At 53.7% G+C, this 26,247-nt stretch overlaps 1 protein-coding gene across 4 annotated transcripts; it reads right to left on the reverse strand.

Moving 5' to 3' along the window:
• Nucleotides 1-346: 346 nt before the first annotated feature.
• On the reverse strand, nt 347-25,820 carry FHL1 (four and a half LIM domains 1). Of its 4 annotated transcripts, none has more exons than XM_057404886.1 (6): nt 25,667-25,820; nt 4,066-4,247; nt 3,310-3,487; nt 2,721-2,890; nt 2,050-2,236; nt 347-1,337 (listed from the first exon to the last, which is right to left on the reverse strand). In XM_057404886.1, the coding sequence occupies exons 2-6, from the start codon at nt 4,219-4,221 to the stop codon at nt 1,180-1,182; spliced, it is 849 nt and encodes a 282-aa protein (XP_057260869.1). In that variant the 5' UTR covers nt 4,222-4,247; nt 25,667-25,820; the 3' UTR covers nt 347-1,179. The 4 variants fall into 4 exon arrangements, with proteins under 4 accessions (XP_057260869.1, XP_057260870.1, XP_057260867.1 ...); XM_057404887.1 differs by lacking the exon at nt 25,667-25,820 and adding an exon at nt 10,830-10,950; XM_057404884.1 differs by lacking the exon at nt 25,667-25,820 and adding an exon at nt 10,621-10,777 and having other exon boundaries at nt 347-1,334.
• Nucleotides 25,821-26,247: the final 427 nt, after the last annotated feature.

A 26,247-nucleotide genomic window follows, 5' to 3' on the forward strand; every position in this document is an offset into this window, starting at 1 on the left:
CATCCAGTTGATGAGTATTCCTGTATTACATTACTGTGGAAACAAACCTCCACCTTATCCAGTGTTGAAGGGTAGTAAATCTGTGCATGGACAGTCCCAGCACATATGTTCTCCAAAGGGCTTTTTCACACAGGCTGTTAGTGGCAGATGGTCCAGTGTCAGTTATATATTCAAAAGAGAAGTATATGGAAATCGGTGCTTTGGTTCTCAGCTCTTTAAGGGTGCTATGGCACACCAGCTGACTCTTGACTTTGCCAGTATCAATGCATGAGACTTGATTTCAATAGCTCAGCCCCAAGAGGTGTCAACTGTGTAAGTGAAAAACCCATTTTCCAGACTGCAGGACTCCAAGCAGGCACAAGTCTCATGTTTATTAAATCATAAACCATACACTGATAGGAGAGCTATCATTTTCTGAGCTGTTTTAAAGGCAGTTCTTAAATGCATGTGCATTTGGGTGGAAATATTTCCTTCGTGTTAATGGATTAATAATTGTAGCTGGCCAGCCTCAGTTGAACAAGGATATAAAAAAGCTGAAGAGTAAAACTTTGGGGCAAACCATGCAGAAAGCAAGACTAAAATAAGTTGATGGAAACTTAACTACAGCTAAATCATACTGCCAAAACCTTGTTATATGTAAGGTGAAGCCATTCCATACATGTGCTGCAGTTTGATGCAGTAGCTAAGCTAAGGGATTCATTATTGATCTGCTATTAATGATGTGATGTGTGTAATGTATTAACGCATGTATGTGATGTACTTGTAAAAGCATCGTAATCATCATCTCTGAGCCAAGGTGCAACCTTCACATCTCTGTTTCTGAACTGCATGCCTTGTCAAACCCACTTCATTTCAGTGCCAAGCTTAAACATTCAGCGGGCAACGTTAAAACCAGCTTTGTTCTAGTTTGAGCCGCACACAGGTTATGCAGTCTGTGGATTGCTAAATCTACCTGCATTTCAAGTCTTTACACTACGAGTTGCTTAGAACCAAGGTTAGATCTTTGCAGCGCTACATGCTTTTATACTGCAGGAGCTTCAAAAGTCAAACCCAGTCTTATTGAGGCTACTTTAGTTCTTATACTGAAATGGAAAAAGCTTAAATGCTTCACATGCAAAAACCTCCTTTTGCAGGCCTGGTTGGGAAAGCAGGGCTCTAAACTCTGCTCTAGTCTGCTCCTTACAGTCGTTTGGGACACTCAGCACAGTAAATCTTTCCGTTATGGCGAACAAAGCGCTTGTTGGCCAGGCCACGGGCACACTTTGTGCATTTGAAACAGTAATCGTGCCAGGACTCATCTTCATAGTTAACCACGCTGGTTCCTCTTCCAAATCCTGCTAGGAGAGAAGACAATTATAGGACGGCGATAGTAGCTGTTCCCGTGGCTGGGATCGCCCACCAAGCAACAACTCCCATTCTAACTGCATCCCATGCTCCTGCAGTCTCACAAGCCTAAAGCAGTAGCCAAAATTGCCTTGGAACTACACTGTTGGCTGCTCAGTATTACTGCTCTTAGTAGCTTAAGACTTGTGGGGTTCATTTCTACAATAAGCTTTTCCCCTTGGATCCTGTCTCCAGGGAATGGTCAAGCTTGAAGAAAGGATGCAGAGCAAGGAGCAGTTGGGCTGAACATCCTTGGTTGCTATGGGCTCAGACTGGAATTTAAGTCTTATGGGACTGGCAGGAGAGGCAATGCCACATTTCAGGGCTGAGCTTTGTAATCCAGTAAAATACATGGGGAAGTGAAGCAGAAGTCACTTTGAGGCAATAAAACACTGCATTTGTACACATGAGGTTCCCAGAATGACATAGATGGAACTGTTCTAGATGGGGGAGTTCTGAAGGAGATAAAGTTGAGGCATGCAAAGGGTGAAGAGCTCAGTTGCCAACTCAGGTTCCATCTAGCAAGAACACATGGCTTAGATCACATGTGAATTGCTGGGATTGGGCCTCCGATATGGACCTGCTTCTGGTGTGAGCAGGTCTGTGGGGATCTCTGTTCTGCCCTCAAGTGCCCACTGCCCTCAAGCTGCATTTACTCCAACGTACCTGTGATAGGGTTCTTGCAGCCAGCACACTTCTTGGCAACACATTCCTTGTAGCATTCGACACAGTAGAACTCATCCTCTACAGCCGTGAAGCGCTTCCCACCCAGTTGCTTCTTGCAGTTGGAGCAGATAAAGCACTCGGAATGCCAAGGCTGTTCCTGGTAAGTGAGGCCTCCAGAAGTGATGGGCTAGGGGGCAAAGAGCAGGGATGGGATTAGAGGTGGTGGGGAGGAAGAGAGAGAGTGCTGGAGGGGTTCCATGAAAGTTAGTGCAGCACAATGGAGTTCTTTGGCCTGGAATCCTGCAGTCTTCCAATAGCTAAAGGGGCTACAGGGAACCTGGAGAGGGGCTTTGGACAGGCCAAGGGGAATGGCTTTAACCTGCCCGAGGGGAGACTGAGATGAGCTCTTAGGCAGAAGCTCTTCCCTGGGAGGGTGCTGAGGCGCTGGCACAGGGTGCCCAGAGAAGCTGTGGCTGCCCCATCCCTGCTCAGATAGTGCACTGCACAAGGACCATCGGCTCGCACAGGGTTACACCACCAGCTGCTTGCAGCAGTACCTCAAGGAAGGAACATCAGCACTGGTACATCTGCCTCCTGTTCTACTCTCCTAGCTTCCGAAGGACACGGGACAGCGAGTTCTGGCGTTGGCTTTGCAGAGGGGCAGGACTTACGTTCTTGCATTTGGCACAGGTCTTGGCAAACTTGTTCTCATGGCAGGAGACGCAGTAGAAGTCATCACCCTTGGGGAAGAAGCTCCCGGATCCAATCACTTTCTTGCACTGGCTGCAGGTGAAGCAGTCCTTATGCCAGACCATCTTCTTGTACTCGACGTTTTGGTCTCCTGCAAGAGGCAGAAGTAACTCATTACATGGGCCTTCAGGCTCGTGGCAAAATCCCCCCCCCCCCCGCCCCATGCAGTGATGTACCCACAGGCAAGACCTGGCCATATGCATTCAACTGTAATGTGGACAAGGGATTAATTTCTGTACCTTCTGGGTTCACTTATCACATTTATCAGACAGGAGCCGGAGAAGAGACCCTGATTTACAGAGCAAAGCCTTTGGTACACACGGTTTGAGACTGAGGTGAGCTCTCCACATGAGGGTGAACTGCACTTGAATAAAATGGGCAAATGAGAGCAACGCTGAGACCTTGCCCCATGGTCTGGTGCTCCAGCCTTCCCCCTTGATGCCCACACCCCCAACTGCAGCCTCCATGGTTCTGCCCTAGAGCAGTTACACCCCATCCCAGCACCAGTACCTGCAATAATAGGCTTGAAGCAGCCCTTACACTTGGGTGCATCCTCATTGGTGGTGCAGTCGCCGCACCAAACCTTGTTGTTCTCCCTTAGCATGAAGGGCTCATCCACCAGGGACTTGTAGCACTTGACGCAGCGGAAACAAGTGTCGTGCCAGTACCGGTTCTTGAAGTGCAGCTCCTGGAAGGAGCGGACATGCAGGGAGCAATAAGCACTTCTCACTCACTGAGCAGCCCTAAAGCCATCAGCCTCAGCACCTGAGCACATCTGCAGTCAGTGCTTGGAGCTGCAAGCAGTCAAGGGAAGGACACCGAACCAAACTCACAACAGTCACATTCACTGTGGGCGTTCGGGGTAGCAAAAGATGCTTCAAACCAACAGCTTTGAGACTGGAGGTTCTGTAAGGGTGGGCTCCCCTGGCTGTCACATTCCCTCTAGCCCAGGTGTGCGTTGTTACCGCCATAAGCATGAAGAAATAAAGGACTGGCAAACAGGCAGCGCTCAGCCCCTTGCTTCCCAAGGGCTTTGCCCAGAGATGGGGTTTCTGTGCATCCTGCACAGGCTGCATTGCCTGCAGGGCTCTGCTCAGGATGTGGCCGAATTGAAACGAGCATTGCTGTGAGCACCCCTATTACAGAGCTCCAGTTCATGGCCCGTCAGGTCGGGGGGGGGCTCACCCGAGGACACAGAAGCTCTCAACCAGACCAGAGCCAGGAGCACAAAGAGGAGGTTCATCAGCATCCCCATCTCCTGCTCACCTTGGAGTCAGCCCCGATGGGTTTCTTGCACTCGATGCAGGTGTTGGCACAGATCTTGTCGAAGCACTTGACGCAGCAGTGCCGGCCCTCCTTCTGCACGTACTTCTTCCCCTGCAGCGAGTCGCGGCAGTAGAAGCAGTCGAAGCGCTCGGACATGGTGCCCACGGTGTAACTGCCAGGCCCTGCAGGAGGAGCCAACGTGAGCCCACGGCACTGAAACCCCGATAGCTGCTCCGGCTTCCTGGCTCTGTGCACACAGGGAGGAGCAGGAAGGTGGCTCAGCAGTGAGCGGGTGATGGTGTCAGGCTCCTCGAGAAAGCAGCACTGATGGGGCAGTTGTACCAGCTCAGTGGTTTAGGACACACAACACAGGGGAAGCACCTTGTCCCCTCCTCCTGCACCGGCACTGGGGGCTGCAGGATGTACCCCTCATATCCTCGCTCCTCTCCTCTGCTGCAGTTGCTCTTGTGCAGGTGTTTCCCCCCCCTTAACTGCATTATCACACAGGCACTATCAGCATCACCAGTGGTGGGGCCAGCTCAGAGCCTGGCACTGGCTCCACTGGACAAGGGAGTTCTGGCAGCTTCACACAGAAGCCGCCGCTGTATTCCCCCCCCCCCCCGTTACCAAAGCCTTGCCACGCAAACCCCATACGACAAGGCATCAGCAACACAAACCCCATCAGTCCCCTTAGTAGCCATCCTAGATACAAAATACCTGCCTACAGGGGCAGGATGGGCTCTGTGGCCAAGGAGAGCAAAGTCCCACCCTAGCCCTTCCCCATCACCTTCTGCAGAGGAAGGATACCACGTGGGCTTATTATCCTATGCGACATCAAGCGGGGATGATGATACCCAACCACTCCATAGCAAGAGCCACTCAGTTCATCACAGCCGGACCCACTGCAGCCCCGGCTGTGTAGTTCGTGTGCAGAAGTCCCCCCGGCCACGAGCACAGCAGAATAGAGCCCATGTTCCCAGCTGCAGCCCTCCAAGGTGCTGGAGGCTTGTGCAGCTCCCAGCTGGCTCCTTCCACTGGGCTTTCACCTCGAGTCAAAACCAGCAGACAAGAGCAGGCCTCCCCCTCCATCCAATCAACCAGGTTGGAAAAGACCTTTAAGATCAACCATTGCCCAGCACTGCCAAGGCCACCACTAACCCATGGCGCTGAGCCATCAGGTCCCCCCTGAGCCTTCTCCACACTGAATCCCCCAGGACCCTCAGCCCTTCCCCATCACACTTGGGCTCCAGGCCCTGCACCAGCTCCACTGCCCTTCTCTGGCCCCGCTCCAGCACCTCAACGTCTCTCCTGTAGAGCTGAGCACAGGACTCAAGGTGCAGCCTCCCCAGTGCCCAGCACAGGGGCACAATCCCTGCCCTGGCCCTGCTGCCGCACTGGTGCTGATCCAGGTCAGGATGCTGGGGGCTTCGTGGGCACAAGCTGCTCATGTTCAGCTCCATCAATCAGCACCCCCAGCTCCTTTTCCACTAGGACCAAGCCTCACTCAGGCCATCCCCACCAAGCCCTGGAGTTTAGGGGCTGCTTTCCTGCTTGTGGCAGAGCTCAGCAGCACAACAGCCAGGCTGCTCCAAGCCCCAGCACATCACCTTTATTAATGGGAACAGGGCATGGGGATCTTGGGGTGCACTGCTCCTGGCTGTGCCCCACAGCACAAGAAGGTCAGTGGGACCCTGTTGGGCTCCCCATTAGCCACAGAGGATGCTGTGCTGTTACAGCACGAGGACCTGTTCACACCACTTTCCCCTACTGCCCACACCAGCAGCCCTGGATCCACCACCAACTGCACGGCCCAGCCTGGCAGCAGGAGGAATCCCCACGCTGGAATGAGGACCATTGCTGCTGCCCCCGAGGAGCAGTGCGCATCAAACCCCACAGGTCCCCACCAGCCAGAACTGAGGGTGGCTGCTGCCTTCACCTCCTTTTCAACCCAAGTCTTCTTCCCTTGGAGCTGGCAGCCCCACGAGCAGCCCTGACACAGCCACAGGCAAAGCCCAGGGTGGTGCCTGCCTGCAAGCGGATGCGTTGCTGTTATTTAGGCACCATTCTGCCCCATGGCAGGGCAAGATGCTGCTGGGGCAGGGCAAGGTGCTCCTCACACTGTTACTTTGCACATAAATTCCAGGAGTCATCTCCCTTCCTCGTCACCCTTCCAATAGCATCAGGCCAGAACAAGCTGGAGCGCTCCTCTTCCCGAAGGCAGGACAGACTTGGAGCATCCCATCGCACAGGGCGGCTGCGGCAGAGGTGAGGACCGGGATCACATCCTGAACCCCCCGGGAGCAGGCTGGAGGCTGAGGAATTGCACTCCATGGGGAGCGAGGGCAGGCGATGGCCACGTCCTGCTGCCAGCCTGCGGCGAGGGCTGTGTTTGTGCCGGTCCAAGCCACAAACAAACAGCTGGGAAACATGGAAACTATGCAGGGCCCCAGCGAGCAGGGGGGCTTTATTTAGCAGCAATGCACTTGCACGGAGCCCAGGGCGCATGGCATCGAAACGCTCCTGCTCTCAGGTTTAGGGTTGCTCTCAACCAGAACACATAACCGAGAACATATGGCCCAGGGGGGTAACATAACCCTGTGTCCCCATGGAATGCTCCTGCGCTAACGTGAGACACATTTATCACAGCAGCCCCACGGACAAGTTAGCGCTGGGACCGGCAGCCACGCACACAGAGCTGCTGCTGCCTCCTGCCACCTCCCACACCAAAGCACCCCTTTCATCACACACAGCCCCGGGAATTCATTTGCTTCCCGTTTTCCTAGGAGTTTTCTGCCCTCAGCAGTAGCATTCCTGAGCTAGACCCAGGAAAGGCACCCCTATGTCCTTGTCTGCGATGGGGATGCACTGAGCAGTGCCCATCCATTGAATCTCTGCTCACCCATTCCACCTCCTACAACCACCCCATGGAAACAGCTCACCCAGAGACCGGGGCACGGGGGCCACAGAAGCCACCCCAGTGGCACAGCCATGCTACAGCAATGCAGAGCTTGGAGCTCCGGGGGAGTGCACTGACCAAACCAGCCACCAAAGCCCAAAGCACCGCACCTTTGTGCTTCTGCTCACGGTGATGCACTTGAAACAAGCCCCAGGCACTGCGTGGGGCAGCTCGGCAGCTGTGTGGCTGCAGCATCACACCCAGAGCACAGCGCCTCTGGGCTGACAGCCTGGTCGAGAGGCTCCTGTTTAACCCCAGCAGAATCACGCACCCTGGGGACAGGCACTGACCCAAGCCCCGTTTCGGCTTCAACTCCGGAGCCACGGGGTGGGATTTGGGATACAGAGGGAAAGTATGGACAGACAGGAACCCCTGTGGCAGTGTTCAAGGGCAGGTTGGACACAGGGGCTTGGAGCAAGCTGCTCTAGTGGAAGGTGTCCCTGCCCGTGGCAGGGGCTGGAGCTGGAGGAGCTTTCAGGTCCCTTCCAACCCAAACCATTCCATGATCCACACACAGGGAGCTGGGCACAGGGGTGAGTGTAGCATGTTCCCATCCTTACACAGCCTAAAGGACCCTCAACGAGACAAGAGCTCAAGAGAAACCCAGCAATGCTTCCCCAGAGAATCCCCCTTAGGCAAGGTGTCCCTGTGCCACCAGCCCTGGCAGGGTGCTCTCGAAATGCAGCTCCCTGATGGCTCTGGCTACAGCTGGAGGGTGGCCGGCCAGAGCGGTGGCCTTCTCGAGTGTCAGGGTATTTGGCACAAAGACCCATTGGAACCCAAACCCTAGCATTTACCTGACCACAGAGGGGCCCGTTTGCCACTTGTCCCCAGGGCGCATCTGCTGCTTCCCACATGCATCTCCCCACAACCCATTCCTTCCATCTTCCAAACACTGGGGTTCCATTGGCTTCCATGCCCCCCAAGTTATCCTGACACCATCCTCTGGAGCAGTCAGAGGTCAGGGCTGCCCTGCAGCAGGGCAGGCTTTGGGATGTAGTGTGAGGTGTCCCTGCGCATGGCAGCGGTTGGAACTGGATGATCTTAAGGTCCTTTCCAACCCAAACCATTCTTGATGCTATGGTTCCATGTAAAGGGTACAGACCTGAGCAGTGCCTCCCCCATGAAGCTACTGCATTGACACACAGCCCTGCCTCACCCATCGCCTCTGCTCCAGTTCCTCCCAGTTCAGCTGCATCCCATCCCACAAGGCAGCATCCCAGCGGCTCGCCTAAGAAGTGAAACCGAAGCACTCAAAGGGAGCTGAAGCAGAGCTGATAAGCAGAGCACTTAGCACCGGATATGTGTTAATGTCCCTGGGGAATGCGGCTAAATGGGGTAAACCACCAAGGAAGAACTTGGAGCAGGGATCTGAAACCAACCAAGGGAACTGGAACTTAACCTTGACTGACGATTCTGCCGCTCCATAGCCTACCCACAGCTGCATCCTCAGGGATTGCTCTTTGACTCCCCATCAGTTTCCTTTTCCCTCAGCAGACCGAGCACACGCATCCCACGCTGGCCCAGACACCTCCATCAGCTCAGGACCCGGCACCCCCTGCTCTGTCACCCCAGTTACTGTTCCTAGCACTCCTCCGTGTGTGCTTCGCTATAAATACCAGGGAATACCCTTAAAAGAAGGGTCTCCTTAATCCAAGACAGGAGGTGCCACCCCAGCCCGCTCCTCAAGGTCATTGGCACAACAAGTGTTCGCAATGCCAAAGGAAAGGAAGCAATGATGCGCTGGGAGGGCTGGCAGTGCCGCTCTCCCATTGCCAGGCTGGGGCACGAGCGGGTCTCGCTCTGTAACGAGGCTGTTGATAACATGGAAGTTATAGAGAGCAAGAAGAGCTCCAAGTGCCTCAGCCGGGTGCCAAAGCCGTTCCCAACGGCCCCATTGCCACCGTGTCCGAGCGCTTCCTCCTGCTGAGGAGGACTCAAACCCCGGCACAGCGCCGTGCCCTGCTTGCTGAGAGCAGCACTTCAAGTGCAGCATCTGCTCTGGAGACAAAGGGCCCCAGCACAAGAGGGACGTGGAGCTGCTGGAGTGAGGCCAGAGGAGGCCATGGGGATGCTGCGAGGGCTGGAGCAGCTCTGCTCTGGAGCCAGGCTGAGAGAGCTGGGCTGGGGCAGCCTGGACAAGAGAAGGCTCCTGAAGGGGAGACCTGAGAGCAGCTCCAGTGCCTGAAGGGGCTGCAGGAAAGCTGGAGAGGGGCTTGGGACAAGGGATGTAGGGACAGGCCAAGGGGAATGGCTTTAACCTGCCCGAGGGGAGACTGAGATGAGCTCTTAGGCAGAAGCTCTTCCCTGTGAGGGTGCTGAGGCGCTGGCACAGGGTGCCCAGAGAAGCTGTGGCTGCCCCATCCCTGGCAGTGTTCAAGGGCAGGTTGGACACAGGGGCTTGGAGCAAGCTGCTCTAGTGGAAGGGGTCCCTGCCTGTGGCAGGGGTTGGAACTGGAGGAGCTTTGAGGTCCCTTCAACCCAAACCAGGCTGGGGTTCTATGGGGACACTTATTCTGTATTACAGCACAACACTGAACCCACAGATCCTTGCCCAGAGAATGCCCCCTAAGGAAGATGAGAAGGATAGAGCTGGGACATTTTACTCAGACATGTGTCTTGCATGATGCACACCTGTGTCACACAAAGCCCAGGCAGTTCCACACCATCGTGTTCTTGCCTTGTCCTGGGAGGCCGAGTGTGAAGCTAAACAGCACATCCTGACTTTCCTCCCTAGATCTAAAGAGCCTCTATGCTCCCAACCACGTCCCAGGAGCACCACTGTCCCCTGGCTCCTGCTGTGCCCCAATTTGGCTGGATGCCCACAGGAGCTGTGTCCCAGACTCAACACCCTCTCCCCTGCAGCATCCACCCTTGGGCTACGTCTCATGTGATGTGATGGCCCTGTACAAGGCACCTTGTGCTGTAGGATTGTAAATGCATGCTGGACACACACACACACACACACAGGGTTAGCTTCTCAGAATCAGATAAGCTGCTATGAACCCCCCAAGAGCTTTCCATTGTCTGCAATTGGCAGGCTAGAGGAGATTAGGCAGGGCTGGAGGACACAACACACCCTGTGCCATGGGGATGCCATAGAGATCCCAATCAGCGTTACTGGGAAGGAAAAGTGAACGCTTTCCTATTTGTGGGGAGGGTCAGACTGTTTCATGTACGAGACAAAGGGGAGCAAGCCCAACCTTCCTGCCAGAGCAGGACAAAGCACTTGGGTTCACACCCTGGACTTCCGCATGGCCCCCTTTGCGATGGGTTTCCCCTCCTCACTGCTGTAGCAAGCTTGCTGCAAGGAGCAGCATCACCCCCATTTTCACCTATAGCCTTCCTCAAAGACCAGCTGAGCCCCAGCAGTGAATACAAAAGCACTTAATACCTAATGCACTTTACAGAATAGATGGGGCCACCACCACCACCGTGCTCCCAGCACCAGTCCCCACACTGGTTAGAAGCCCATTTGCCATCACTTGGTAAAGCTGAAATTGCCGAGGCTGGAGCCTGCATTCAAGCTCTTTCTCTGTTAGCAAAACCTTCCTGCCCATGCAGCAGGGCTCCAGGGTGTTCCCCCACATCCCCTTTACCTGTGTGCCTGTGGAAAGCCATGATGAGGAGCCCAAAGTCACCAGCAGCCCCTTAGGTATCAGAGTTCCCAGTCTCTTGGGCTGATGAGGAGCTGCCCCCTTTGATAACATACATGTAAAGGGAGGCTATTAATATGGATGGGACTCCTAGCAGATGTCCACTCCCCTCCACAGAGATCACAACCTTAATCCCCCTTGAAAATTCTTACCATTTTAGGTGATCCAAGGGAGAAGAATAGGACCCAGAGACCTCTAGGTCTCTGTAGGCCACATGTAAATACCTGCCCAGCTACTCAGCACCCAAATTAGTCCCAAAGGCAGAGTGCGCCTGAGGAACCTGACCCCACGCTAGTACTATTTGGCCTTGGCTTTAGAGCTAGATTGTGTCTCAAAACAGTCCTGAGCTGAATTACAGACCCAATGTTAGGTCTGTACTGCTGAAGGGAAGGGGTGGATCACAGCCCCATGGGAGCTGGAAGGGCTGCAGTCCAGAAAGCAGAGTGTGGGTTGTACCCCTGGGGATGCAGCTGGCAGCCCATAGGGGTACCAGCAGATACGGTCATGGATGGGTTCAATGTGCTCTCAATGCAATAGTCGCACTGAAGTTTTACTGCCACTGAAAGTACCATCCCTGCTCCTCCTCCAGCTTTCCCCTAAGGAAGCACAAGGCATCGGTGGTACGAAGTGAGCAATTGGAAAGCAGGGTTTCATGGTTAAGGATGCTCTCCAACATCTAACGCTACAGAAGGGCTCATTCCCCAGCACGTGGCTCATAGAGGACACTGGCTGGTGCCTCCCAAGTGCCCACAGACCTCCCTGGAAGACCCCAGCTCCAGCCCACCCGTCTACCTCCACCGGGTTCAGGCCAGGAGCCCTGCTTGAGGGCTCCCTTGGGGATGCAGCAGCTCCGGGTTATGCAATTGGAGGCGAGGCGCGCTCAGGGCCGGGGGCCAGGGACACCCAGCTGCTAATCCCGCCTCGACACTGACTCACTGCACGGCCGTGGGAAAGGCACTCACCTCCCTCACAGCCACTGGGAAGAGCCAATGTTTACCATTCCTCCCAGCCAGCCCATTGCAGTGGGGTCCAGCCTCCGAGCATCAACCGGCATCTCCATCCCTGCGACAGCCAGGAACCCGGAGCATCATCCCTTCCCATCACTGGTCCTAGGAGCTCCAGCCGCAGCACTGGGCTTGGTGATGCTCTGGGCCTCCACACCCACCATAGGGCCCCCAGGTGTCACACAACGTCAGCATCTCCACCATGGCTTGGAGAAAGCCATGCTTGACAGCATGGATCCACTCGGAGAGCGGATTGAGGCTGGGAAGCGTGCTAAGTTACCAGCGCACTGAAACACTTTGGCTAGGAAAAACCCAGCGTTGCTCTGCCCCAGCTCATCTATAAACTCAGGCAAATTGTTTGCATAATTCAGTTGGTAACAGGAACCCTCACAACTGGTGTTTTCCTGTGCTAATCTCAGTGTAGCATTCAGACATGAGTTCATTTTTGGCAACGCACGCAGCGCTTGCACCAGCACCCGTTCTCATTCCTTTCCAGTTCCCTACACAAAGCTCTGGCACCCTTCCCACCCTCAGTCACTTCCTACTTCCCCCAGAACACCCTCGCGTTTCCATTAGAAACAGTCACCTTTGCTCCCCATCCCAAAAGGCGGAATAGCTCTGCTGTGCCATGGCGACAGCTGCCACATCCCACCAGTCCCAGTCCAGCAGTGGTTTGGCAGCACTGCTGAGGCATGTGGAGAGGAGGGATGGACACTTGGCCATCAAAGCCTTTCATGTGCACAAATGCACGCGGGTTTGCAGCACGGGACGGAGAAAGTGTGGCCAAAAGCAGGAGGAAGACTCAGCCGTGCTGATGCCCATGAAGCTGCACCATGGATTGACATGGGAAGCACAGCATGGCACAGCTCACTGGTGATTTCCCAGTGCATTCTGTAGTAAAAAGGCTGTTTTGTTTGAATCTGTGGTCTCCTGGGCCAGCACAGCAGGAATGGGCTGAGGAATGACTGAGAGGATGCGGCTGCTCTTGGGTTCTTGGCTGGTTTTAGCTGCATGAGCTTGGGCAATTCCCGTCTCCTTCCCAAGCCCCTCTTTGTCCACACAAGCCAAGTGACAGCAAGGTAAAGCACAGGTGCCAAGGAGGGACATGGTTGCCTCGTGAGCAAGCTGCTCTAGTGGAAGCTGTCCTTGCCCATGGTAGGGGTTGGAACTGGAGGAGCTTTGAGGTCCCTTCCAACCCAAACCATCCTGAGTCCATGAAACAAAGGGTGCCAGCCCTGGCTGAGCCCTTCTCTGCTACGCAGGCACCACGCATCCACAGCTCCCATAACAGTGAGTGCTGCAGACACGTTGAGTGCACAGCAGAAACACAGGCTTGGGGTTTCATGCCTTTGAACCTGCCCTGTAGGTTCTGAGCACTCCAGGGAGCAGGTCTGGACACCCTGAGCCCACCACAGGGGTCTGACTGTGGAGCAGCGTGGTTGGGCCATCGTGTCATCCGCTCGGATAGACAAATGATTCACATTGTGCTTTCCAGAGTATTTTCTTGCCCCAACAATCCTGCCAGAAAAGGCCTGGGAGTCTCAGCTTGCTCACACATCCTGCTGTCACTCAAGGGGCAGAAAGTCCTAAATAGAGCCGATATAACCCAGGCATTGATGCGCTATTAGTCACCGTCATCAAAGAAAGCAGCAGTAAACAGGAGCAGGAGGGGAGCACCTGCCCAGCTCTTGGGGTAACGCTGTGCCTCCTGCTCAGCAAAGCCCAGTAACACACAACGGCCATTCCCTGAATGGGGAACGGTTTATGGGCTGCCCATTACACAAAGCCCTGTGTTACTGCTTCCCACCTCGCCACGCTCTTATTCTGGCTGGAGGCTGCTGCTGCCGTAGCACAGGGCTGTGATTTGCAGCATGGATGCGGTTACACCTCCACATACAGATGCTCACCGCTTCTTTCTTTCCAAGTAACAGCACAGATGATGCTTTTTATGTATTGAGTTTTAACTCGACATCTATCTTGGGTTGCATGTGATGTTCTCCCACAGAGAGCAGCTGAACGCAGACCCCAGTTGCATTTCCCTTGGCTCTTCTGAGGCAGAAGCTGAACAAGATGAACTTTTCTCCTTTTTATAACGTAAAGGCAGAGTTTGCAGGAAGCCAACCAAGAAGCAGCTGGGGTAAGAGGAGAGAGGACACCAGGGCCTTTCAAACAGGGTTTGGTTCAAAACTGGATGGTTTCTGTTTGAAGTATCACAAAACTGCTTCACAGGACTCAGCCCCAGCTCTGTTCTCCTGCTTTGCACACAGGGATGAGCCTCCGCACCCCTGCAGCATCCTGCAGGCACTCACATGAACCCAAGGCAGAGATCCCCTGCTTCGCATTGCACTTGATGATCTTAAAGGTAATTTCCAACCGATGCTTCACATAGGATGTACCCACATCCAGAGCAGAACCAGCAAGGACATCACTGCAGTGACAGAGGGGACAAACGGCTGCCATCGGGCAACACAACAGTCTCAGAGGGATGCTGGGGAAGGAAACGGGCAGCACCTGGCAAAGGCACATAAGGTGCTTTCCATACTTCCCTGTTTCCACAGCTGGGGCACATCTGTGTGCTGAGGGATGAAGGGGAAGCTTTAGGATCAGCTCTGGAGGCAGGGATAGAAGAACTGGGAATGGATTTATAAGGAAGCAGACACAAGCTGTGTGGCCCTTCATGAACTCGGGTATAGCAGGAGTAGACACAAAAGAGGGGAAATAAAGCAGGATAAGAAGAGACAAGGATGAGGGTATAGAAAGGGACAGGAAAGGATGGCCAAGAGAGACCCGAGCTGGAAATAAAGACACCTGGAAAGCAGCAAACCGGGAAGAGATCCTAACAGGGCTGTTCCCATCTGCCTCCATCCCCAGGCTGGCGCGTTCCCAGCACTATTCCCAAGGCAGCTCCCGGTTTATTCCCCAGCTGCCACCCGTACAACTGGCTCCTCTTCCCATCACCTGCCGAGGTGGCAGAGCCCTGCCTGTGCTGACAGCAGTGATACAAAGGCCCCGGGGACCAGCGGTGCACAAACCAAGAGCTGCTTTCTAGACCCAAGGCTTTGCTGAGGTCCTGGCCCCGCTCCTGCCTGTGTCGGGGTGGGGAACAGGAGCCGCACAGGCACCGTGTAGATAGAGACAGGGCTGGCTTTGAATCCACAGCACAAGGAAGTCCGTTTGCTCCTGCCCCTGCTCCCTCCTCCCTGCGGCTCTTTGCTGTACTACAGATAAGATGCCAAGACTGTATCTTCCCGCAGGAAGGATGCTGAGTGCCTGCTGCGGTCCCTGCCATCGCGTTTGGACCTTCAGTACAAGCTCAGAAAGGGACAGACCCAAAAGGTTGAAGATTTCTGCTAAAATCTCTTAGAAGGACAAATGTATTCGTCTGAAATGCACTGGGTTAAACCTGGGCCACGCTTCCAGCTCTGCCTCCCGCATCCTTGTGCCTTGGCTCACTGCTCAGTGGATTGGGAGGCTCTGCAGCCTGCCCACAGCACCCTGACGTGAACTGCACAGGTCTGAATGCGCCTGGACACCAGCCAGCCCTAAGGGGACACTCAGGCTCCCTTTCTCTTCTAGGGAGAAAGATCCACACTGCACTGCCAAGACCGGTCTGATTCAGATGCTGTGTAAGAGCATCACGCCCATAACTGGGTTAAAAAGCCTCCAAGCACAGCCCTCACCTCTTCCTCCCCTGCAGCCTTACGGCTGCATCACACACACATCCACCCAGCAGAGCAAAGCAGCCTCGGTGCATCACAGCCAGATGTGAAGTCCCCCTCAGAGGTCATCTGCCAGGAGAAGAGCAGAAATGAGCTGGTTCTTGCCCGCTCAAGGGTTTGCCAGTCACAGCTCAGCCCTGGCTTCAGAGGGGAGGAGAGCAGCTGAAGTCCCTGTCAAACAAACACCACGCTGATCCCAGGCAGGCAGCACGGCAGCCTTTCCCAAGACACATGAGGTCTGAACACTCACAGCACTACAATCCCACCATGCCCACACAATAAAGGCTCCTGTCAGGGCTTCACCAAGTTGTGAGTGAGCCAGCACTGGAATGATGTGATGTGTTTCCCAGCCTCCACTACACTCCTCATTGCTTTCCATTGCTTTCCCATAGAGCAGCTGGCTGAGTGATGCTCTCAGTGATGCTAAACAGCTCACTGAGGAGAGCACATAAAGAGGTTCAGCTGTTAGCTTGCATCTGGGTCATTCACCTTCCCTGGAGATCTGCTCACCACAAGTCCTAAGCTAGCAGCTACCCAGGCATCAGCTACAACACCCTTGCTCTCCAGCATCCCCGCATGGGTTTCCTGCAGCCCTGCCATCCTCCTGTCTTCATTCAGCAGCACCTGACAGCAAGGCTCCCAAGGTGAGTGCTATGGGCTATGCCCAAGACCTTCCTCCAAAGGCTGGGAACGCTTTTAGACTGATGTTTCCTAGCAAAACACCCTGTTTCTGGGAAGCTGCAGGGCAGATGGTGCTGCAGACCTCCTTCCTTTGCCCACACAGTGCAGTGGTCAAGCCAAAACCCCACACAAGCAATGCTCTGCAAGCCCAAGGAGGTGCTCCCCTTAAGGAGCTTTATTCTCATGGGAGGAGGAGAAGGGGCTGTTTGTGGCTGGACTGGGATTCAGGCAAAGCATCCTGCAGAAACTCCTGCTGTGGGATACACCGAGGATAGGAAACCAGCTTGGGCGGTCAGAGAAGGGTAAAGCATAAGCTTCAGAGCAAAGGGATGGGCAGAAGCACCTGGCTACGGGCAAAGAGAGGCCACGGCTCCAATGAGGACACGTCCTTCCGAGCACTGGCATGCCAGTTGGGAAGACTCCCTGCCACCCAGCACAGCATCAAAGCACTGCCTGCACTTGGCACAGGCTGCAGGGCCGTGTCCTGAGCAGTGATTTATTGCTGACAGGAGCCAGCCCTGGAGCATGGGTTGAGCAGGACAACGAGCCCATTGCCCTGCCCATGGGACAGTCTCAAGCAACATTAGCTCTTGGCTGTGTGCACCTTCACTTGTTAGACAGTGCTGGTGGCTGCGAGGACCAGATCACCCTTGTTATGTGGCCACGTTAAAAATAACCCATCCCAAAGCCCCCCGGTGCATACCCCTGTGTCTGTCTCAGCTCCAAGAGCCGAAGGAGATCAGCTTGCAGGGCTGACGGGTATTTTTGGGTGCTCTGACTAATTGTCAGCATGTATGCTGGGCATTCTTTGCAAGGAAAACCAAAGCTGCAAAGTCCCCTGCAGTGAGGCCTGGGGGGCTGGATTAGTCACTAAAGTTATTCTCAGAAACCTCTGCTTTAGGAGGGTTTGATTTTAACTCCAGTTTAAGTGTGGTTTAAAATGAAAGAAGGGGGCAACTTCCCCACAGAGAAGGTTCGGCCAGGCTGGACCCCATTGTACCAACAGCAAGGGCAGCAGGAGTGAAAACCCTTCACCTTGGAGTGGCTTCAAACTCACAACTGCTCTGTTGGCACATCACATGGGCACTGACTGGCCATGCTCCAGGACAGGCTGCAGGACAAGGCAAGGAGAAGACACACACCGGAGCAGGGTGAGGAGACCCACAGGAACCACTCACTTCATAGAATCACAGAATGGTTTGGGTTGGAAAGGACCTGAAGATCATCCAGTTCCAACCCCCTGCCATGGGCAGGGACACCTCACACTAAACCATGGCACCCAAGGCTCTGTCCAACTGCCAGGGATGGAGCATTCACAACCTCCCTGTGCAACCCATTCCAATGCCTCACCACCCTCACAGTAAAGAACTTCTTCCTTATCTCCAACCTGAACTTCCCCTGTTTAAGTCTGAATCCATCACCCCTTGTCCTATCGCTATGGTTCCTAATGAAGAGCCCCTCTCCAGCATCCTTGCAGGCTCCCACATCCCAGCGGAGTGTCCTCATCTGCACAGATGAGGTCTATGGGCAGGTTTGGAAGAGGGAGGCAGGGGAATTCTCCTCCCACCCTAGTTTTTGGGTAGCCCAGCAAATCCCGAGTTGCTCTGGTGTTGGATCAGTAAACTTGGTGAGAGAGAGCCTGGAGCAAGGCAGGATGGGGAGCGGAGGTTACTTAAGCTGCCAAATTGAATCTGCCTCTTGTTTGCTGAAACAGCAAATACCTTCATCCCCCACCTCCATAGGGCCAAGCCAGGGTGTGGGGAGGTAGGAGAAGGTCCCTCTCCTGTCCCATGCTCCCACCGAGGGTCTCCTGGCAGCACATCACAGCATCTCTATCAGTGAGCAATGGGCACAGGCTATGGGCTGTTACATTTGGTACCCACAGGCTTTAGAGTAAGAAAAACCACTTAGAAGAGTGCTTGGTTTTAAGGACAGAAATAAACCAACCGGAGCTGGTACGGGCAGGGATGGGTCTGATTAATGCATCCTCTGCAATGTGGCTCCAGGCCCAAGAAATGATCCTGGTTTCTTTGTCAAGACAATAAACAAGAAGCCACAGTCTGCAAAGAGAAACAGCCCTTCCCAATACAACTGCTGCTTGCTGTCAAGCTACTCTCCAAAGCAAACTGCTAGAGGCTCGGCCCCCGTGTAACAGAAGAGCAGTGCTAATTGCACACAAGAGCCAGAGAAAGCTGTCAAAAAGCTAAAGCAGATGTGAAACGGTGGCTTTCAACCCAGCTTGTGCAGCCCACAGTCACCCCTGTCCCTCTGGGAATGCTGCAGGACAATGGGGAAAGGGTGAGGTTTCCAAATCATTGAGGGCTTTTCCTGCCCCTTGGATAACGTTGCATCCCTTGAGCCAAATTCTCTTCTCAACTGTGCTAAAGCAAAGCTGGTAGCAAGCCTTGCAGCAAAAGCCTTGCCTGCTTCTTGCCAGCGTTGAGCAAGGACAGGCTTGGTCCTGGCCAAGTCCAAGATGTGGAAATCACAGCAGTGTTTTTAGTTACCCAGAGACAGCCAAAAAAGCAAACACGCCTCGATACCAAGGAGGTGGAGCACTGGGGTGGGGATAGGCTGCTAAGGAGGACAGGGGGGAATGGTTGGAATCGGTGATCTTAAAGCTCCTAGTTAATGCTATGGGGAGAAGAGACATTGCAGACCTGCAGGGACGACTGTCCCGTCCCCAAAGACCACACAGGAAAGGAGCTGGAAGAAATCCATCCCTCGGCCTGGCAGGACTTGCAAGAACAGCCACAAATCACCCCATGTTGTAAAACCATAATAAAAGACTTCCAAAATACCCCTGCTCAAACCAGTGCCCTTTATATAGACACAGGCTCCATCCCTTGCTCCAGAAAGCCATGAGTCAAGCACCTCAGTATCCCCCACAATCCCCGCACGGGGAGAGGTTTCTAAGCGAAGGGAACCTCTGCAGCACTTTAACCCACCCCTAGGGCTCTCCAGGCCACGATCCCATCAGGAATGTCATCACCACTTCCAGGAATTACCAAAGCCCATGCTCGGCACCAGCCCCACACAGCATCCCCTGCATGATCTCGTTTACAAGGCAAAACGTCTCCCGCAGCACCCAGATGTCATGGGAGCAGACACTGCCGGCGCTGGCTCCCTTTCCATGCGGCTGCTCCAGCTCAGGCACCGCCGCTGCTCAGAGGATGAGCTCATCCCTATTTCAGGTTGAACTTGCCCTTGGCAATCTCCCTGGTAACCAAAACAAATTCCTCCTTCGTTTAGAGCAGATTTATTGGTTGTTTGCTTCAGTGTCTGGTGGAGGACACAGGGAGCATCCCAGCACCAGCACAGCCTGGGGGCGAGAAAGGGGGACAGCCGTGGAGATGGGCTCTGCTGGGTCAGAGGGAAAGCCGGCTTCAAGCCTCACCCCAGCGATGTGAAAGTGGCAAAAGGAGGCCGAAGGCATGGTCTTTGCTCACACGCAGCACAGGAGACCCTGCATGGCAGCCCCCTGCCATCCCAAACACCAGTATAGGCTCCTCCAGCACATCCCAATAACCAGGGGGATGCTGTTTGCAATCCCCCTCCAGCCAGAGTGAGGTATTGGGAGGGTCTGATACTACCACATCCACTGACACCAGCCTTCATCAGCTTCATCTCACACGCCAGGACTATGAGGACAGTTATAGGGCTTGCTGCCTGCTTATGCTCTTGGGCAGGAATTTCCTCCCATTCATCATCACACACATCATCATGAGGGGCACTGAGAAGCAGGACCAACCCCAGGGTCTTTGCTTGCTCTGATCTGCAACGTGCAGAGTGCTTGAAAGAGCTCATTTTCCTGTCCCACCTCGACCCGAGGCCAGGTACAGCTCAGAATTGCCCAGCTCACCTCTGACATTGACCAAAGGGGTTGGGGTTCTGTTTTGGGGTGGGTTTTTAATGGAATGTGGTTTTGCCAGACAGAACGACTCTAAAAATCATCGGTGATAATGGTATAAGAGAGAAGGGGAGATGATGGCACGAGGTGGATGACAGCCAGATACACAAATCCAGACAGAGCCAACCACATCTGCATCCTCCCCCAGTGCCTTTGTGCTGTGCAGGGTGAGCATGGGCTGCTCTGATGCTGCCACCCAGGTCATTGCCACAGCCAGCATTGAAATACATTCTCCATCGAGCAGCATTTACCTGGCAGGCTGTCCCAGAGCGTGCCTGGCTTTCAGTGGGCAGAGAGGAAATGGCATTTGCATGTGCTGAGTGAAATATATAGCTCTGTGTGCGAGATGAGCCCAGAGGGAGGGAGAAATTCTTGCGCCCTGCGCTGCCCGTTGCTGCTCTCCTGCAGTACTGACAGCGGCAAGATCACGTCAAGGCAACGCTTGGAGATCACCAGGGAATTCTGAGGTGGGAGCAAACCAGGAGGAATGACTCCGAGCGGAATAAGGACTGCACAAACTGGTGCTGCTGGAGGTGCTCCTGTGGCTGCATCCTCCAAACCAACCGCCCTGCGGTTAATGCTGTGCTAAAGAGCAGGATGTGGTGCCAAGCCCGCAGGATGCTGCCAGGATCCTGGCACTGCCTCCAGTGCTGTCATCTGAGCAGCCCTCAGCCAGAACAGCTCATCCAGCCCATCTGATGGATCAGGTAAGTCACACTGGGAGATGCCTGTAGTACCCAGCAGCTGTCCCGGGGCAGCGCATCTTCTGGGATGCAGGCAGTGCTGGGAATGACATCCCTATGGGATATACCCGAGGCCTCTTTGCTGTGCCAGTGTAACGAGAAGAAGGGCAAACCAAGAGGCACAGAACAAAGCAGAAAAGGCTCGAGAGAACAAAACCAAGACGAAAAGACAGAAGCTGGAGACAGGCAGTGCCTCCAAAGTGACTAATTCCAAACCTCTGCTCCAGTGTTTATTATAGGAAAGAGCAGATAAGAAATGCAGCTGATGGTAACAACTGCCAGGGGCAGCCAGTCCCAAGCTAAACAAACAGCAAATGCCTTGCACGTAGCCTGCCAAGTCCAAATGGTTCCCACAACGTGGGGCACTCCTTGAAGAGAAAGGATCTGGTTTTCTCCCACCCCAGCATCCTGTCACTAGTGGGGAAGCTATATTTAGGGTGGCTTCACACTTACTCCTGAGGGGATCGCTGGTCAGGGACCACTGGAAGCACATGAAAGCTGAATAACCCCGCATGAAGGCACTGGGGAAGGGCTGGGAGCCAATTCCCTGCAGGAAAGCCAACTGGCAACCACTGTGGGCTGGTCCAGCCATGGGTTTAGAGTGAGGACCCACTTCTGTTTTCCTTAGCAAAGGAAGAAGGGCACATGCAGCACCCTGGCTCATAAGGCAGAGCTTTGGAGGAGCGAGTGGGCTGCTTTGCTATCTCTGGCCAAGTGAAACAGTGGAGAGCAATTCTTGCTCTATCAGAAGCTCTGCAGTTCTCTGCTGCTCAGATGCTGGTGGAACACCAGAACCCTCATGCACTGGGCAGCTGGTTCAGGGTTATAGGTCTCTGTACCAGCCAAGACCCCAGCAGGAGGTCCTCAGCAAACCTAGCACATGCAATTGCTGGTTAACAGTGGTTTCAAACCTATTTTAGTAGGCAGACACTGCTGGAACCAGCCAGCACCTGATTTGAAGCTCCACCAGCATAAAGCATGAAGTGCTCTGGTGTCTTCAAGACAAGTGGGACGTTCCCCAGGAAGAAAGGCCATTGCTTATCATTATTAGCTATTTCTCCTGTTCTTCCTCCCCATCCACACCTCTGTACCACAGTAGATGCATCAGAACAGACTCATTTCACTGCAGCTCAACAAGTAAAATGGCTCTGAAACATACTGGTCAAATCATTAAACCTCTATGGCTGTCTCCTGGGACACAGGTTTTAGCCTCCTCTTTCCACTCTGTTCCAGTTTCCCCTTCCCGGGGGTGGAAAGATGCTAGGAACAAGGAAGCTGAAAAGCCACCCTGCAGTGCTTGCTCCCAGCTGGAATAGCTTTTCCTGCTCTTCATTAGGGGTGTGGGTGATAACTGCTGCTCTCATCCAAACAGACCACAAGCGCGTCCACGTCACACGCATCCCTCCCAGTTAAACAACTGTTGGCTGCCTCCTCACGTGCCCAACAGCCAGCTCTGCCGAGCAGGAGGAAGAGGGATGCATCCCACTGCATCAGTCACCTTACGGGACGTGCATGGCAGGAGTGGGAGCATCACTCCGAAGATGGGAGGTTTTGAATTTCCTATTTACAGAAATAAGGCAGCTCTGGACCAGCTGCCAAACCAGAACTGGAACTCTGCCTTCGCCTTTCCAGGCAGGAGCACAGGGTGATGCCAGCCCTTCCAACCTGGTGCAGCTCTGTCACTGCCAGGAGCCCCATCCTTCTTCTCCAACCTCTTTAAGTCAGGCTTTTTAAAAGCATGCTTCCTCAGGACCCTGTTTATCCCATTCCAACAGGGCTGTAATACAATCCATGCCCTGCTTTCAAATAGATCCAAAGGCCCCAATGTCATTTTAGCCCTGTCCTACCATAGGACACAAACCCTATTTTCCATCTCATCAAAGGGGATAAAAAGGTTGGAGAAGCTCAGGAGTATACATCCATCCACCCCTGGGACCACGCTGCACTCCAACAGTGTGAATACACCCTGGTAGTGCCCTTGGCACCACACACACACACACCTGAATCACTCCGAGCATCAAGGACCAAATTATCCTTCCGGATACACTGCAGGGATGCGCAGGAAAGGTGAACACTGCCCCACCAAGAAGGCTTTCTTGTGCTTTCCACATCGCAGCTTGGATGGAGCAAAGCTGCTGTAGGAAACAGTTCAAGCAGCAACTCTCTGATAGGAGACTTCAGGCTACAGGGCTTGGAGAGGGTGAGAACATGGTACAGACCACATTTTAGCCCAACTTTGTGACTGCCTCTAGACACCACAGGACTAATTCCCTGCACTGAGCTACTCAATCCTTCCTTAAGGGACTTTAGAGGAGGGGAATGGCTTTAACCTGCCAGAGGGGAGACTGAGATGAGCTCTTAGGCAGAAGCTCTTCCCTGTGAGGGTGCTGAGGTGCTGGCACAGGGTGCCCAGAGAAGCTGTGGCTGCCCCATCCCTGGCAGTGTTCAAGGTCAGGTTGGACACAGGGGCTTGGAGCAAGCTGCTCTAGTGGAAGGGGTCCCTGCCCGTGGCAGGGGTTGGAGCTGGAGGAGCTCTGAGGTCCCTTCCAACCCAAACCATTTTATGAGTCTATGCTTCCATAGATTGTCTCGTCTGCCAAGATCAGAGGAATTTTCCCAGGTTCTTTAAGGAATTGACACCTAAATCCCCAGTGCAACCCCTGGACAGAGTAAGCTTAAAGTGATGCAAGTCCCACAGGCTACTACTGTGGGAACAGTCTTCTCCCTGGCTTACATCACTAGTCGTCTCCACTGTAGCACTGGAGGTTTCAGCCATGTCCCACCTCCTTCCCAGTGCTAGAACACTATTTACTGGTAGTGATTGTAAGATGAAACTGGGGAAGATAATTCACAGCCATGGCACCAAAATCCACACCAAAGGAGCACAGATTTCCACCAGCACAGAAAGGGCTGTGGGATATCCGGTAACATGGAACAAGGGCTTTGTCACACAGGTATTACACAAAGGGGAGGAAGTTGCTTTTATAGCATCCTAATGCAAAGGGTGTGGGCTGCAAGTCCATATTCATAGACTCAAGGAGGTTAGAAAAGACTTTTAAGATCGTTAAGATACTCACCTGATATAGGTTTAGATCAGAGATAAAGGGCATCCTACAGCATCAATCGCTATTCATGGACACGGAGAGGCACCTGACTGGGCTCCCAACAGCTGCTTCAGACCATGCCTGGATTTTCCATTCACAGATTGATGGAAAGGCTGTTTCCAAACTGAAGGCCAGCACAGATGAGCTGGGGAGTGTTTGTTTTCAAGTGTCTGAGTACCCTAAACCCTGCCTCCTTTTGAACTGCTGCTGTTAGTTACATCAGCCAGAGATCTACACATGGAGCAAGCCATCAGGCACAGCAGGAACCAACTTCTCCTGGTAGAAACACTTCAAGGACCCAATCCTACAAACCTCTCCCAGCCCAAACTCTGTAAGAGCAGTGCAGGTCCTAAACCAGCTGTAAAAACCCAGCCTTGAGCTTGTTCCTCAGAGCCACAGCCCAAAATCTGAGCCGTTAACTCACTGAGCTCTTGAGGGGGTTTGGCACTTGTGGTGTTTGCTCCATCACCCAAGTGGACTAATACACAAGCAGGTATTAGTCCTGAAGGAGTTTCTATCTCCTGAGCTCTTGAAGGAGAAATCAAGAGCTGATTTCTATTCAAGAATGTTGAGCCTGGGGGAAGAGAAGGAAAAGGGGAAGAGAGGAGGATGTTGTCAGCGAAGCGATGGGGATGCTTTCGTCATTAGAAAAGAGAAGTTGTAATCTTCAAGCCATGTTTGGTGGCTTGGTCAGCTCCTTGCTTTGTACACCCTGCCTGAAGAATTTAATCAGTTTCCTTTCAGAAGGGTTTTTGTTGTTACAAAAATGCTCTTCCTCTCAAAACAAGGTACAGGACTGTTTGGTAGGTGGGTTAGTTTGATCATTTCCTCTCTCCCCCTTATCTCAAGCTGGATTTCAGCTATTTGAAAAGCAGCCACATCCATTGCTAAGCCACAGCCTAGCTCCTGCTTCCACAGCACAAACTGGACCAGAGTCACAGGCATTAACTTATCTTTTGACCACTTAAAGGTTAGTGACAGAAACACCCATCTTGCAAACACAAGGGAGAACAGTTTCAGTATGCAAGTGTTTCCACACATCCAGATAGATACAAGGGTGCAGTGATTTATAAAGATGAAGGCGTTTGCAGTCACATAGGGACAGCTTGTCACAAACTGCCCAGTATTCCATACTACAGAAAGAAACAGGAAGATGGGATAATTATCAGGGAAAAGCATTTCCACACTCCCAGTTCTGTCACTGCCAGCTCCCATGATTGAGAGGGAATCGTGATGCTGGGAGAGTGGGGAACATCACCTGGGAGCCCACTAACAGCCACTTCTTCAGCTATTTCCTCCCCAGCTGCCGTTAAAAGCTTCTGACAGGCAGAGCTGATCACCTGCCTGGGAAAGCCGACAGCTCTTTCACAGCTTGTACCCCTGCAAACACTCCCAAAGCACCCGCTCAGCTGGGAAGCAAAGAGAAAAGCTCCATTTATACCCCAATGTACTTCCAAAAGCACCACCTGCACCCATGGGGAAAAGAGGATGCAAGCGGAATCAGAAGGAAGAACAGAGAGAAATCCCACCCCAAAGCACCCTTAAAACAGAAACGGCTCCCGAGGTTAACTCGGTGATCCACAACAGGACTGCTTTCTAGAAAGAGCATTTCAGAAGCATGTTGTATGTATACATACACACCATACATACATATATATAATGCACCAACAGACTTCCCGTTTCTCCCCACCCTGCTCTCACAAACCCTTCCCCAGCAGAGCAAAGGCAAAGCACAAGCCCCGAAACACACAGCGTAGGATGCTGGAGTGCTCCCAGCCCTCAGCTAAGGGGATGCTCGAGAGGGAGAGAGGCAGAGGCATGTGCTTACGGGCTGCCGGAGGGAGAGCTGCTGCCCAGGAGGGAAGGGATGGAGCTCAGCGCTGCGAGGAGGGAGCGCTTTGGTCCAGGGCTGCGCTTCCAGCCTGGCAGAGGCGATGCTGTCCGGCTGCTCGGCCACTTATAGCAGGGAGGCGGGATGGAAAAAAAAGCACATTAAAAGTGAGTGCAGCCAATGGCACCGCTCCTGCCCGGGGAGCTGAGGAAGGGAACAGCCTGCTCCTCCCAGGGCCTCTGCACTGGGCCACGGGGGGGAAAACCCCAACCAGCAGCGGCACTGGGCCGGCGGAGCAGATCCCCGGCTTCCCCACTGCAGTGGTGCTGGGGCACATGGGACCCACCAGGCTGGGTATAGCCCTGCTGTCTCCCAAGTCGTGCTCCCAGCCCGTTCCACATATGGCAAACGTGGCACAAAAGCTCCGTTTGTGCGTGGATTTGTCTCCAGCTCCCCCCTTCCACCCCATCTCAAAGCTTTTCCTGGCAGCTCTGCCACAGCATGTGTCACCTTCAGGTTCACAGAGGCAGTTTCCAGGGTGGAAAACAGAAGGGGTGCATTTCAAGTCAGCAAGCTGC

Source organism: Pezoporus wallicus, unplaced genomic scaffold (genome assembly GCF_028554395.1).
Source record: "Pezoporus wallicus isolate ANWC-B61680 ecotype Strahan unplaced genomic scaffold, APGP_CSIRO_Pwel_v1 contig_6217, whole genome shotgun sequence".
In the NCBI taxonomy this organism is placed as follows: Eukaryota; Metazoa; Chordata; class Aves; order Psittaciformes; family Psittacidae; genus Pezoporus; species Pezoporus wallicus.

Excerpts from the sequence above, each read along its gene's own strand:
- FHL1 (XM_057404883.1), bottom strand. The coding sequence starts at position 10,642 with ATGGCTTTCCACAGGCACACAG. Across the intron at positions 2,891-3,309 it reads CTTCAAGCCTATTATTGCAG|GAGACCAAAACGTCGAGTAC; the intron begins GTACTGGTGCTG and ends TGCCTCTTGCAG. Across the intron at positions 1,338-2,049 it reads CTGCAAGAACCCTATCACAG|CAGGATTTGGAAGAGGAACC; the intron begins GTACGTTGGAGT and ends CTTCTCTCCTAG.